Below are 15307 nucleotides of genomic sequence, written 5' to 3' on the forward strand. Positions count from 1 at the left end.
TATGTATCTTGTGACTGTATTCAGACTGAAAACTGTGAAGTGCTCAGTTACACCCTGTATTGCGGCCAAACCAGAATGCAGTCCTTGGTCTGAGCTGCTGCATGTCACAAGTATGTAATTTCACAGTGTGTCACTTACACTTACACTTAAATTTATCAACGCTGAGAGCCTTATTTTATATCTCACTGGACCTGTTTGCCTTAGAATAAGCAGCCTCTATTTAGGTACAAGACATCTCATGCTGCATGCCCTGTTAGTGGGTGTACATTTTTAATGTGCAGCAGCAGGGACAGTGCAGGTATGTTAGCAGATGTCCTGCTGTTGTGTATGTTGGTTAACGACTGTGGCTTATTGGGGCATGTTATGGAAGTTAATATCTATGGAACTTATTCAATCCACCTCCACTTTTTACTCTTTGATGTTATTGTTGATGAAATCGGGCAGCTAAAGATTTGCAGTTGGTTTGCTGCCATTGGTTATTCTTATTAATAATAAAATATTATTATTGTTAGCTGACTCAACGCCCAGGAAATCAACGAACAAAAGAAAAGTAGGTCAAGTCCCTAGAAAACATGGACACTCCCAACAAAGGTGGTTCTGTTGACAAAATCTTTTACCGCGAGCTTTTCCTTTTTTTTGGATTGAATTGTACAAGAAAATAAAGCAGAAACTCATTGTGCTATGCTAACCATCCACTGACTGCAGCTTTCAATTTACCCTAATTAAGGAAATAATATTGATTTGTGTAATTCTCGTTGAACAAGTGGTAGTAAAACACCCAGAAGCAAAACAGGATTTAAAAGTATTCAAGCAGTGATATGGGACTTTTTAACAAAGCCACTAAAGGAAGAAGGACTATTAGGAATGAAATTGCCATGAATGGACCAGCCTCTTTAATATTTACATTCAAAATATTAATTGATGCTGAGTCGAGGTTAATGCCTTGCTCAGTAACCCTTAAATGTCATTAAGAGTGGGTACAAAATGTACAAACACGTACATTGCAGCAGATGGAAGATTAAATATGGAGCCCTCTGAGTACCTTTAATTTATACTATTCCAGTCTGCTTAGATTTTTTCATGGTCGTTATTTTTTTTCACATCTGCAATGTGGGAGTATCTCTGCCAACGGAGATAAGTACAAACAACTTTGGCACAGCGATCACGCTGAAACTGGACATTAGGAGCACCTGTTTTAAGAGCAGCTGTGCTGAGCCTCGTCATGTTTTAGCAAAATGTCTTCCAGTGGTATAACAGAGCCCTAAGAAATAAACGCATGCACACAGTGTTAAGTAAAGGGATACTTTTCCAAAGGTTGCAAAGAAGTTTTTAGATTGTATTACAGTTCACAGATGTACCTAATAAAGTGACCTCTGACTGTATTTCAGCAAGAGGTTAGTCAAAGTCACTGTAAAATCATACACACATGACAAATGGAAGGCTTTCAGAGAAACACTGTGTTGCATGTGATGTGTTGTGGCAATGGTTTTTATGTTGTGTTTTTGATGTTGCAACCTATCTGTATGATGTTGGAGTAAAAATAAAAATAAAGGTTTTACTGAACACTGAATAAGTTGTCAGTATTTCTTTCTTAAAGCAATATGACTACTGAGTTTGTGACTGTACTTGCAATAAGTTTCAAAGCTGTGTGGAAACTAGTTTGTTTTCAGCCATCTGTTTACTGCAGATGTTTCTGTTACTGCAGTTTCTGTTATGTTGCACAATGCGAATTACGTGTCAACGGTCAGCTTTGTTTTGTTATTTACGTCGGCATTGCCACTCTTTTAATAATACCTTTATATGCCTGATGCCTGTCTGTTTATAAACTGCATAGAAGGGCCTCATCTGGAGCTGGCCTGCATTAAACCTGCTGAACCGACCAGAAAATAGCACGCAAATTAAAATAAAAATGCAGCAGAGAGGTGACCCGCTCTTATCGAGACCTGGACAATCCGGACTGTATGACACGTAAAAGGATTCATTTAAAGTCAGCCTTCAAGGAACTGAATCTGAAACAAGAGTTCCCAGTTCCTCATTTAATAGTATAATACTGCTGTTGTGCATGTAATGTACTTCATCACTCAGGCCACAAGGAAAACAAACTAACACTATAAAACCAAAAAGAAGAGACGATTAAAACACTGACGTCGAGTGCAGTTTTAAAAACTTTGACTGTATGCTCATGTATAAAAACATTAAATGTTAATCTGTTTTTTCTGTCTTTACCTACTTTGGACACAGTGTTGATGCAATTGTTACGACAGAAATGAAACCACAGACTGAAAATGCAGTTTTATGTTACACTTAAGCAAGTTCAACAGGGATAGTTTGACTTATTTTTTTAGTCAGCATGTTCACACTCACTCGGCACAGTACTGCATTTTATTTACTGCATTACATATATTAGAGTGCTGATAAAATCAGAGACAAGCATGACACATTTTAATTCCTTTTAAGATTCCTAAGTATCAGGTCATTTTATCTGTGAGGATTGTTAGGTTTATTTTAATTGGTCACCAAAACATTTAACATGGCTCTCTGATTCAAGATGGTGTTGCTAAAACAAAACAAAACAACAAAAAAAACCCATAATGTAGTACAATTACTCACAGTATTTGAGTATTTCAATCTTTTGCAATATTGTACTTCTCTGTAGCAGTTCAGAGGAAAATACTGTAAACCTTTATTAAAGCTCAAGTCACTGATTATGCCTGTAGTACAAACTACTACAAATAAACTTGCCTCTTTGCCAGTTACAGCATTAAAATGAAGAACAATTTTGCATTAATAATTATCGTGAAATAATATAATAAATATGATCTAGAAATGTGTTATTGTGCATAATGAGCACTCTTACGATAATAATAATAATAATGGATTGGATTTATATAGCGCTTTTCGGGGCCCTCAAAGCGCTTTACAATGCCACTATTCATTCACTCTCACATTCACACACTGGTGGAGGCAGCTACAGTTGTAGCCACAGCTGCCCTGGGGCAGACTGACAGAGGCGAGGCTGCCATATCGCGCCATTGGCCCCTGTGGCCAACACCAGTAGGCGGCAGGTGAAGCGTCTTGCCCAAGGACACAACGACCGAGACTGTACGACCTTCCGGTTACAAGACGAACTCCCAACTCTGGAGCCACGATCGCCCAATCCCATCGCCCACGATGGGATTTTTAAATACACATTGATGGTGAATCTACAAATACAACAGTTCTTTGGTATTTGTTCTGTGTACCAAAACTACTTTTACAAAAGTAACACATTAAAGTATTTCTCTCACCTCTGAAAATGATAACACATAACTTCTGTTATGAAATGCTGTATTAATTTTAATATATTTTTTATGATATGGAGCACATAACGGAGTAATCTAAATCGTATCCTATATTTAAATGATCATATTTGAGTTAGCTTAAATGGACGTTGAATGTTATGCCAAAAATGGTCATTATGTTGCTTAGTGAGGGGGGGGGGAAAGAACCAAACATTATCTTTTGGCGTCACTGAAAATAGTTGTGATAGAAATAGTTCCGGTCTTGCTGCAGCTCACTCTGTGTATTAATACTCCTGGAAAATGCTACTGTACATATGGTTGGTTCAGCTCAGGCAGCTGTGATTCAGAGGGGGGCTGGTTTGGGGGTAGGCCTCCGTCTGTGTGTTTTTAACAGCTCCCTAAAGTGAGACAATTATGATCCCTCATCAGTTCAAGGGGAAAGCAGGTCACAAGGATTAAAAGCATTTAAATTTACAAAAGACCCTGAGGTGGCACTATTTCTGTGACGGACTGTAACATGACAGCTTCCATAAAGAGATAAATGCATATGTGCACTCCGTATGACTAATAGTGTGCATTTGCTATGATGTCTATGTGCATGTGTGTCGCATGTGTGTTATTTTAAAATGAAGTTTGACCGACTGATCGATGTATAGCTGAAATCTCTGAATCTGTGTGACCGTGATCTGTGTTCGAAGATAAAGATAAACTCGGTGTTTTGATCCTATGCCGGACTTTATTTTCAGCACAATGCCTTATCACAATACTGCATTCTTCCTCTTAAGCAGGCAGGTCTAACAATATGCACTCAGATTTATGCTACACTGTTACTGTATTATTTATCAGTTATTTCAACATCTGGGAAATACGCATTTATTTTCAGATGTTACAGTTGACATGATATGTTTCGAAACTGGCAACCAATGCAGCTACAACACTCAGCCACAACATTAAAACCACTGATAGGTGAGGTGAATAAAATCATCCTGTTACATCTCAATATTTTTGGGCCCTTGGAATCATGAGGATGAGACTCTGACATGTACCATCCACCTAAAGGTAAAGAAAAGGCAGACCATTGCCATGACAGACCTGGGAGGCAGCGGCGATAAGCCTGCCATACTGCAAAAAACATGCTCTACAACTTCAGAGAATACTCCAGATTGATATCTAGATAGGAATCTGTGGGATGTGCTGGAACAAACCTGATTCACTGAGGACCCACACCTCAATGCTCACGACCGAGAGGATCCACCGTCATCTCACTGCACTCCAAGAGAAGAGGTCAAAGCTGTTCTGTTAGGGTGAAAGCGGGCTAAACATTAATAATCAGGTGTTTTTATATATATATATATATATATATATATATATATATATATATGGTCGATCATCTAACATCTAAATTTGATGGCAGCCCGATGTCTTCCTAAACATTGAACATGTTGGCCAAAAGAATTAGTTTAATATATGGCATAACAATGCATTACTGAATTAAAAACAAACAGGTGTTTTCTCAGTTTCATAGACTGTCATTACTGTTTGGCAACAGAGGTACTCACTTCCCCCTCAGGAATTATTCCAACCGTATCTTCTCTGTGTGATAATCACAATCTCCATTTGCCTCGGTGAGGTTACAGCACAGACACTGTACCTTCATCTTATCTCACAGCTGTGCATTGCATGCGTGTGTGTTGTGTGTAGGGGCCACATTTTCCTCAGCAAGCCACTGTTTACATGACCAAAACAAATGTAGTAGTCATTTTGCTACAAAGCACTCCTTCAGTCTCTCGGTTTCAGGTCCGCAGTCAGGATCCAGGCACATGGTTGCCATTTACATACTAAACATAGCAAGGTTGGTAAAATAGCATGGAATTTTTACTTGAGCCCTTGAGACAAAGCAGCTGAGCATTTATAAGCACCATATAGCCATGTAATACATGCTTTATAACATGTTGTTGTCTATTTGTAAACTGCAAGGGATAGTTGACATCATTTCAAGGGTTGATTTTAAAGCTTAAAAACAAAACATGATGTAGCAATTGTGAAAAAAATAGCAATGTTTATTTTAAATCTACATGATTTAAAAATGCATTATAATGTGCAGAAATAATTTTAAAACATAAATGTTTATATATACTAGTCCATCTGCTTAAATATGACACGTTGTAAAAGCGCAGACATTGACAAAGAGCACAAACAACAACACGTTAAACGCTTGCAAACACTGTTGCCCACATTTATCACCTCACACTTGATGGGGGGAGAAACTGACAGTGAGGAAAGCCCTCGATGATGATTGGCTACCAAGGCATGGGACAGCATATAGACCCTGATAAATGTGAAGTTTCATGGTCTCCCCTGACAAATCATCAAATGGCCAGGAACCTTTTGCAGACACACTCTATTGCTCCCACCCACACTAAATTTACAGAAGTCAAAAGTTCCTTTTTCATTTTACAGTTAAACAGTGGGCCTTGTTTATTTAATTTTATCTGATGCAGTTGAAAGGCCTGTTTGAGCAGTAAGTGTTATAAGCTTGTGCTATACAATAAGAGAGGGAGACATTTTTTGGTTTTCGTTGACTGAGAGGAAATTTTGAAACATTGTGCAATGGTGCCGCAAAAGTTTTGAAAGGTTGAGAGAGCATTTTACCAGCAAAGCATCTGAGAGTCGGTCCTGGATAAGAGGTATCCATGTTCCATCCATACAGAATGGAGAGCTATCTCATTCAGCCTGTAAGTATAATTTCTTTTATTACAAATATCTAAACTCCGAGGAGACTTTCTAGACTTTGAAACTTAAACAGAGCTGACAGACTAGTCCTTTTTTACCGCAGGACTAAACAGAGAAACACTCTTAAGAATGGATGACATACATTTTTTTTAAAAATTAGATGAGTTAATGTGGTTTCTACTACAATTTGAATACAGGGCTTACAAACTCTAAGAGTGTATTATACGATGAGGTACATGAAATTGAAACTCAAAAGTTCTGAGAGTTTCAGAACTGTAGGACAAAGAAGAGAAAAGAAATCGTCATTATTGTAGCAACACTTGAAGCTAATTTAAATGTGTATACATTTACAGGCGACTTAAACGGGTGTTTAAAATGTTACAAATAATTTACAAATCCATTGGATAAAATGCAGATAAGGAATATATTTTCTGCATAGTCCACATACACCATTGACTTAACGCTTTTCATTAATGATATATACATTTTGTTGTTGTTGCTTTTGTTGTTCCAGCAGCACACAGATGAAATTTACGACCCTGAGATCTACAGACATCAAATTCCAGAATATTCATATCCTTATGTCCTAGATCCAGAAAGCCAGGCAGGTGAGTTTTACTTCAACGTTGATTTTTTCTAATCTTTTACTGTTTAAAGAAATTTAATGTAAATTAATGATGAAAAAAAGTTTGGACTGTGAAAATCCACTCGGTGATATTTAAATGTAAATAATTTTAAAATAAAAAACAATGCATGGAGATTGTATTTAAAGATACTGATGTCATTAACTAAACTGTATTTTTAAATATATAAAAAGATTGATATTAAACATATTTTAGTCATCCTTCAAAAAAAAACTTTGGCCATGGCTTAATGTGGTAACGCAGACTTTTCTGGTTTGTTGTACATAAAAAGACTGCAGTGTGTGCAGCTGGAGCACACTGGAACACAGGAAACAGATGCCATTTCTTTTTTGCCGCTATAACTACAGACATAGAACAACTTTCGCCCCATGGGGTTTTGTTAATATAAGAAAGGTGCTTTACTTTCTCTTGTAATCAACTGTTTTGAATGTTGCACTAAAACAAGTTGACACTGGGCTGGCTGTGAAGGCATCACTTGTCATTTTGATGTGCTCTAACCTGGCGTCGAAAGATGTCAAATCTTTATCTACACCCAGAAATGTTTAAATTCATATATACCGATCAAGGTAATAGATATTAATTACTGTTGTAGTGCTAGAGTTGACATGGGACATGCTTTTTTAACTATTTTTGTTTATTAGTGATAAGACTGCACTTTGCATTTAAAATATTTGCATATTTGCAGTGTTAACACTTAAAAAAAAAACTTGTACTTTTCAAGCTAGCTTATCTATCTTTTGTTTTTTTTTTCTAAACAACTAAATAAGTTTTAAAAATAAAACAACTAGGGAAAATTTGTAAAAAAGAAAATTGCAAATTAAAGACAGTCAGTGGCTGTGGTAATAATGCTAGTGTGGCAACAAACAGGAAAGAGCTTCATGCTGAATTCTCTTTTATTCATTTCACACTGTTGATGCAAACTCAGGCACTTTCAGAAAGCCAGTTTTCCACTTGTTGTTTGTTTAAATTCTTTAAATATCTCCAAATATGGATTTTCACAGAAATACATTGTGGCTTTTATTATGTCTCCACTGTCATTTGTGCATTTGTACAGACTTTTTTCCGAGTTTAGATTTGTCTAAAAATCAGTCTGAATGGGTTTAATTTCTTTCCATTTTTTCTAATTTCACATGTTACAAATTCTGCGGTAGCAAAAATAGTTATTACTGTACAAAAAGAAGAGAAAAGGTTGTGGCCATTATGCTGTTTTTCACCATCTCTATTTAGAACACTGGGACTACCATGCTCACCCTCATGTGCACCCTGCAGAGTTTGAAAACCTCCAAGAGAGCAACTTCACAGAGCTCCAGAATGTGCAGGCTCTCCACCCATCTGGGCTCTTACGACACGACACTCTACGATACGAAGCTGAAAACCTGCTTGATCCAAATCTAGCGGCTCATTCCCATGTGTTACAGCAACCAGTAAGTCCTCAAACCCACAAAACACAAGCAGTCATTAGTAGTCAGAGGCTAAAATGACAGTGATGCTGACTACTAAAGGGAATAATTAAGTGCAAATGAAACTGTTAAAAAGAACAAGTGCTGCCAGCAAGCTTTAAACTGTTGGTCTGCAGTGTGCATTCTTTAAACTAAGGCTTTCAGTGCATCATCATCAACTACTCGAAATGAGTTATTTGAAATCAAACATTTACCCACCAGTGAGTATGATAACACATTAAACTACTTTGATGTTATTTTTTTTTAATCTATTTAAAGCCACTGACATTTACACTATTCAACTGTGCAAGTATGAAGCATAACTATACTCTGCTCTCTGTGGTGGAGTGGAAAAAGCATTCACTAGAAACTGATATCTGTCAGCTGATTAAGCCGATTTTGCTACAGTGCACCATATATTTTTAGTTCTATGCAGACATCTTCAGAATCTACATAATTCGAGGCTGTTATTGAAATCACAGAGAGGATTTCGGGACCTTGAGGCCCTTTAAGGTCCTGTTACAAAAATCAGGAAGTGAATCTTTTGAGTTACAAGAAACACTTTTATTTTAGTGCTTTTTTCTTCTTTCTTCCCAGTGTTAAAGGAAAAATTACTTTGAATAGGCTCTGTAGACTCAGCTAAACTCAAAGTCACATCTGCATGCTTCAAACCTCCAGTTATGAACCAGTGAACTAGAACAGAGATCTCTGGTTTTGGAAAACAGTACGTCTAACCGCTTCAGCGTCGTCAGTTTCAAACCCCATACATTTTGTTGCCTACCTCAGTATGAACTTGTGTTATGCAAGCGTGTGCATGTGTGCCTGTTTTCTTGTATATTCACATGTTTCAAAGGAGAAAAAAACCCACAAAAATTCTACATTCAATCTTCAGCACATGTGAGATCATGTGCATCACAATAAAAAGGACTTGTTTTGATGAAGATCAGAGACTTTCCCCAAATCTTACCATGTATAGTGACATTTATGGCTACATGCAAAGTTCATGTTCCCTATTTTAGGTGATGTTAAGTCCAGAGATGTTATAACAATAAACATTTCACTCAGTAGTGTGAAGACGTAAAGTCCTGAAACAAGCAGATACAGCTGACGTGTAGCATAAAAGCATAAGGGATTTTTCATGTTGTAAAACATCTTTTGATTAACCTTAAACTTCACCAAAATACTCACCTCATAAAGAGCAACTTGTGCTTTTGCTGTTAGCAATCACACAAAAAAAACCCTCACAGAGCATGTGTGCCTATAGGTCACATGACGGTTTTCACTTGTTAGCGAGTGAAATTTCCCTTTTAAAAAAACATCTGCCATTTTTTACGAGAGGAAAATGTTTGTGTGCTTGGAAAAAAAAGAGACAGAGCGAGATAAGGTGTTGATACAGAAATTTAAGTGTAACAGGAAAGTACAATGTGAAAACCACTGTTCGCACATGGAAATTCACATTTAGGTATCCGTACCGACCGTTGCCTCAAAAGATGTTATGAATACATTGACAGCTATTGCCTGTCACACGCACAGGGAGCATCCACACATCACAGCTCATGCAGAGAGAAACTTTGTTTTACGCTTTCACTTGCAGTGAGAACATCTTAGTGGAAACCCACACTTCACTGTACGTGTTTGATATAGAGTACAGTACAACAGTACCCAACGACCATAGCGAATAGCTGTGCAATGAATTATACTTTTGCCAAGCTTATGCATCGGCATTGTGAAGATGACAATTCTAATGTTGCAGTGAAATGCTATACCGTTAAAAGTGTAATATATTGTGGTCTTGCAGCACTACCCACTCAGGACCTCAGTTTTCATACTTATGGTAGAGCTGTCGGATGGCTTTAGATTTCACGGGCGTTTCTGATAAAGTGGTCACAGAGTGCATTTGAGAGTGGCACCATCATCTCTGTCTGCACTTTATATTAGTAACGTAGTTTAAAACTTTCCAAAAGTCTTTAGCTGTCAAACATGCGGCTTAAAAATGATATTAGAACTAAACCCATGCACACATACATACATGAAATAGATAAATAGATGCATACATACTTAAATAAATAAAACGTGTGAAACTGTGTCTGAAAAAACCAGATAAAGGCTAAATACCATACTTGAAAAAATGTTACATTGCAAGGAAAATTTCTTTTCTCAATTAAAACGGCAGACCTCTTAGGAAATTAAGTACAGCTACAAATACAAATTAAAAGATGGATTACATCATTAAGTTCTGTAGCCCTTGGTAGTTGGATTGGACGACTCTGAACATGGCAGTATCTAAATGTCACATTTAGTTACAGCAGAGTTTAGTTGAACTGCTTTACAAACTGCTCTTTATTGCATCAGCTTGTAGAAAGTACTGTACTGTATACTTTTTTTTTTTTTACCAATAAATGCTAAGTGCAATTTTGCATTCTTTAGCCATCTTTGGTGCTAAACATTATTTAAAATCATTCGCAAGAAGAAGCTCTTTTCTATGAAATGATACATCATTATTTCATTATTATTATTATTGTTTCACTTCAACTCAGGGGAAACCTGGAGATGAAAATAATTTAATAGATAGTCTACAAGTTAAATCATTGCAAACATTTTATTTAAAACTAACTTTGATTTGTATGCTACAGGTAACGTTCTTCCCTCGGACCTTGTATCCACCGCATATATCCCAGCGCAGCTCTGATGAAGAGGACCATGGGGCACGAAGTCCGCCACTGGAGGTGTCTGATGAGGAGTGCTTGAGAGATCGAGTTTCTTATATCCCAACAGGAGAGCTGGGTAAGGAACTAGATTTGCTGTACTCAGTCTGTGGCAGTTAGCATGGATACTTTAGGAAGCACCAACTGTTCTGACCGTGTTCACATTCATAGTCTCACTCTTAAGATTCTCAGGTCGTTGTATATCTAGAAGTTCTACGTCAATACTCTTTCTTTAGGTTCTTGAGTCCTGGAAACTAAAGGAACTTTCTATAATATCTGATCGTGGCTCAAGAGTTGGGAGTTTGCCTTGTAATCGGAAGGTTGCCAGTTCGAGCCCCGGCTTGGACAGTCTCGGTCGTTGTGTCCTTGGGCAAGACACTTCACCCGTTGCCTACTGGTGGTGGTCAGAGGGCCCGGTGGCGCCAGTGTCCGGCAGCCTCGCCTCTGTCAGTGCGCCCCAGGGTGGCTGTGGCTACAATGTAGCTTGCCATCACCAGTGTGTGAATGTGTGCGTGAATGGGTGGATGACTGGATATGTGAAGCGCTTTGGGGTCCTTAGGGACTAGTAAAGCGCTATATAAATACAGGCCATTTACCATTTACCATCTGTATAAACACCATGTGGACGTGGTCCAAGTTCCTCTATGAATGCGTTGACCAAGACAAGGGGCATGTTTATTTGTTGCGTTTTAGGTCATGCATGAATCAGAGGTGCTTCAAGAGTCTCTGTCTGACTTACGGATGAGTTTTGCTTTCTGTGCACTTGGATAGTGGACATTTGTCAATAAGACATGTCAGCTTTGTGTTCTGCTGACAAATTAAATTGCGCTTTTAGGATCAGCTACACGTTGCACAACAACTGCTGGTCTTGCATCTTCTCCGGAAATTGGCCACAAAAAGACAGTGAGGTTTTCTTTTCTGTTATGAATTATCATGAATTTGGTCTCCAAGAATGGAATTCAGTTCAACTCATTCATCCGTCCACCAAGCCTATCACAGCTGTCACTAAGCAAGAGGTGGGGTACTCTGAAAACAGGTCAATTCAGTTCAGTTCGGTTAAAAGTTTCTGTCTCTCTACACTGGATTTTGGAAAACATGCAGTGTGTAGAGTGGGAAAGCTTGCTACCTCGCTTGCCTTCTAATGAGGTATCTACAGAGATCTGTCAGTCTTTGGGGCATTTTTTTCTGCTGTGACCAAGTTCTGTATAAAAGTGGTAGACAGCAGCATGTTTGTTGAATAGGCATTTTTTCCAACACAGCAGGATTGACTCACACACCAGAGTCAGAGTCTCAGTGTCAGTGGACGTTCTGGATCATGTCCAAATCCTTTCACAGTTGACCATTGTTCTCTGGCTTAACCAAAAGTAGTGTGCACTTCCTCTTTTATATTATTTAGGATGTGACAGAACCTGAGTAGTGTCTGGTGCCCAGTGTCAGTAGTACCTGTAGTCAAGTGGCTTATGCTTTATGCAGTGTTTTGTTTTGTTTGGGGGAATTTTTTTCTTTTAAACCAAGCACCGAGGTGAGGATTTCAGTGGAAGTGAATGTGCGTCATACTAAACTGGTACCATGTAAAATGCCCCCCCCCCATCGGCTTTACAGAGTTCCTTTAGTTTTGGATTGTGTATGAGTGGAAGTGAAAGGAGAAAAAAAACCAAAAACGCCATATTTCTCTGACTATAGAGACATTTTGTCCAAGGAGTAAATAGTTTGGTCGCATGTGTAATTGTCACCTACACTCCCGATCAGGTGGCTGTAAAAATAACTCTTTTAAACTATAAATTAGATTTTTATTTAATTATTTTGTTAACAAATTAGTCACAATAATCTTAGAGTGCAAACGAATGATTTTTAAATGTCTCAAAAAACTACAGTATGATGATATTAGAAAAAGATATGTGTTGTGTTCCCATATAACATACAGCATGAACAGTGTCTTTATCTTGCTTTTGATGTGTACAGAAGTCAATTGTCCTCAGTTTTGTTGTATGGCTACAGGCAGCCATGTGTAAAGTGATATAAATTAACGAACGACCTCCTGCATCGTTAATGTGACATCTAAGCATTGGTTAACCTACTTCAGATACAGTTAACTGTGCGTCAAGCTAGGTTCATTTCATTACAACAGAATGATTGTGTAAAAAATATGATGAATCATGGACGGCTATATCTGCAGGAAAAACATTTTCCATTGCTTCTAAGAACTTAAAAGCGTTTTCGTGCAAAGTCATTGCAGTGTTGCACTGTACGCCGTGTAACGTTGACACACATAAAACAGATATTGTAAAATCAACTACTGCTCTGCTGAAACAATTTTAGTTCTAATTTTCTCAGTGACCGATCTTTGACTTTGTGTAATTTGTATAAAGTTATACATTTCTTTATTTAATCTTTTATGATTTATATTCACACACACACACACATATACATATATATATATATATATATATATATATATATATATATATATATATATATATATATATATATAAGATTTTCTAATCTGTAAGTAAAACAAAAAAATTATAATATGTCACTTCTAATGATGTAACTCTCTTGTTTCCAAAGGTAATAAAAAGAAGATCCGCTTGTACCAGTTTCTGTTGGACCTTTTAAGGAACGGCGACATGAAGGACAGTATCTGGTGGGTGGACAGAGATAAAGGGACATTCCAGTTTTCTTCCAAACACAAGGAGGCTCTCGCACACCGCTGGGGAATCCAGAAGGGAAACCGCAAGAAAATGACCTACCAGAAGATGGCTCGTGCTCTGCGCAACTATGGCAAAACCGGAGAGGTGAAAAAGATCAAAAAGAAGCTGACGTACCAGTTTAGTGATGAGGTGCTGGGCAAGAGTCATCTAGACAGAAAAGCATACATATAGGCAGGAGGAATGCTCAAATACTAGCACTGAATAATGAAAAGTATAGATTTAATCAGTCTTCCTGATGAGTACTGCTGCACAGTGTGACCGGGTCTTTGAAGGTACTAGTAAATGCAGCATAAAGCTATGGACCACAATCTTCCTTCTAAGACATGCTGGGGGACCGTTTAATAAGTACAGAAGAATCACCATAGAAAGCTCAGTTTGGCTTGTCTGTCTGAAATATTTGGAAGACAAAATACTCCAAATGATCACAATGAAAATAAAGTCAGGGCCGAACACGGTTATGTGTAACACGCTGTTTGTAAATGTGTATAGATATTTGTGAATGAGTACTTTTGAAAAGGTGTTATTGCTGGTGTTCCTTGTTGAGGTGGCCAGAGTTGGAAGTGAAAGTCATGTGATACCATGGTTTAGAGAGACCTTTGATACACACACCTAACAGACAAAGTCAATATCAGGAACTAGAAAGAATTCCTAATTACAACTACCCTTGGGCCATTTTAGTCAAAATAGCTTTAAAGTGTGCAGTTTATTACAGATTAAAGTTTATTTCAGGCTTAAAGTAATACAGTTTAATGACTTTAGCTCAGTCTCTCAAAAACTGCAGGCAACTCTTGTCTGACGCCTAACTCTTGTGAATGAAATACAGACAAACAACATGTACAAAACAACCATAAAGTTGAACTTCACCTCTTAAACCACAAAAACCACTACCAGCCACGGGGAACAATCATCTACGATCATCAAACTCTACAACATCATTTTCAAACACATTCATAAATCTTTGTTCTTAATTTTTCTTGTAGAATTTCTTTTTTGTCATTTTGGTTTATTGTGTCTTTTTGATAGAAAGTATAATAGTTTTCCTGTGTACGCAACAGAAATGTGAAAAAAAATACATGGCTTTTACATTAAGACTTTAAATCCATGGGTAAACAGATTGAGTGCTTCTTTTCAAAGGTACTAAAGTCAGTCAGATGAACTTTCTGATAAACATTGCATCTCTGAAATGTAAAAGCAAGCTGGGATTATTGTTTTTCAGCTATTTGGAATCTGGAGCAATGAGTTCCAGCAGGTTACGTCTGCTTTTGTTTTGTAGCTTCATATTAAATGTACAAGCAGCAGCTATATGACTCTTTTCTTCGAACTCCTAGTATGAGAGGGATTTGACTTGTTCGCTGCCTGTTTAAAAGCATTAAGGAAAAGAAACAGAGCCCTCTCTTGGGTGGGGTGGATGTAGGCATGTTGACATCCCCCTATGCAGTTTTAAGTGGGGGTGCACACATAGACGTTCATATTCTGTTTGGAAATATCTGATATATTTTCAAAACTAAATTCTGCTTCATGTCATTCAACCACAGCAATGACATTCAACTTCTTTGTCATGTTGAACATGTACAAGTTCTCTTGTAATGTTTTTACTACTGTTTGTATATATTTAAACTGGATTTTTAAAAAATATATTTAAAACAGAATATTAGGTTTCATATCATGGTTTAGAAGACCGTATATGAAACGCTGTATGTTACAATTACAAATCGCATGTACAAAGTTAATAAATTGTCCGTCACCTTATCTGTATTGTGCTTCTTGCAAAGATAATTGTGATGTGATTTGGGC

General features: G+C 37.5%; 1 protein-coding gene across 3 annotated transcripts; it reads left to right on the top strand.

The window, feature by feature from the left end:
* The first annotated feature begins 5574 nt into the window (after positions 1–5574).
* Positions 5575–14811, top strand: spi1b (Spi-1 proto-oncogene b). Of its 3 annotated transcripts, none has more exons than XM_086288807.1 (5): positions 5575–6016; positions 6529–6622; positions 7928–8082; positions 10731–10881; positions 13371–14811. In XM_086288807.1, the coding sequence occupies exons 1-5, from the start codon at positions 5975–5977 to the stop codon at positions 13682–13684; spliced, it is 756 nt and encodes a 251-aa protein (XP_086144933.1). In that variant the 5' UTR covers positions 5575–5974; the 3' UTR covers positions 13685–14811. The 3 variants fall into 3 exon arrangements, with proteins under 3 accessions (XP_086144933.1, XP_086144925.1, XP_086144916.1); XM_086288799.1 differs by having other exon boundaries at positions 5576–6016; positions 6532–6622; positions 7886–8082; XM_086288790.1 differs by having other exon boundaries at positions 5578–6016; positions 7886–8082.
* The last annotated feature ends 496 nt before the right edge of the window (positions 14812–15307 follow it).

This window comes from Aulonocara sp. 'chitande type north' Nkhata Bay, linkage group LG1 (genome assembly GCF_057382095.1).
Source record: "Aulonocara sp. 'chitande type north' Nkhata Bay isolate Kocher_YH1m ecotype deep benthic linkage group LG1, A_spYH_male_GT1.1, whole genome shotgun sequence".
NCBI lineage: Eukaryota > Metazoa > Chordata > Actinopteri > Cichliformes > Cichlidae > Aulonocara > Aulonocara sp. 'chitande type north' Nkhata Bay.

Excerpts from the sequence above, each read along its gene's own strand:
- spi1b (XM_086288790.1), top strand. The coding sequence starts at position 5,975 with ATGTTCCATCCATACAGAATGGAGAGCTATCTCATTCAGCCT. Across the intron at positions 6,623-7,885 it reads AGATCCAGAAAGCCAGGCAG|AACACTGGGACTACCATGCT; the intron begins GTGAGTTTTACT and ends ATCTCTATTTAG. Across the intron at positions 8,083-10,730 it reads CCCATGTGTTACAGCAACCA|GTAACGTTCTTCCCTCGGAC; the intron begins GTAAGTCCTCAA and ends TGTATGCTACAG.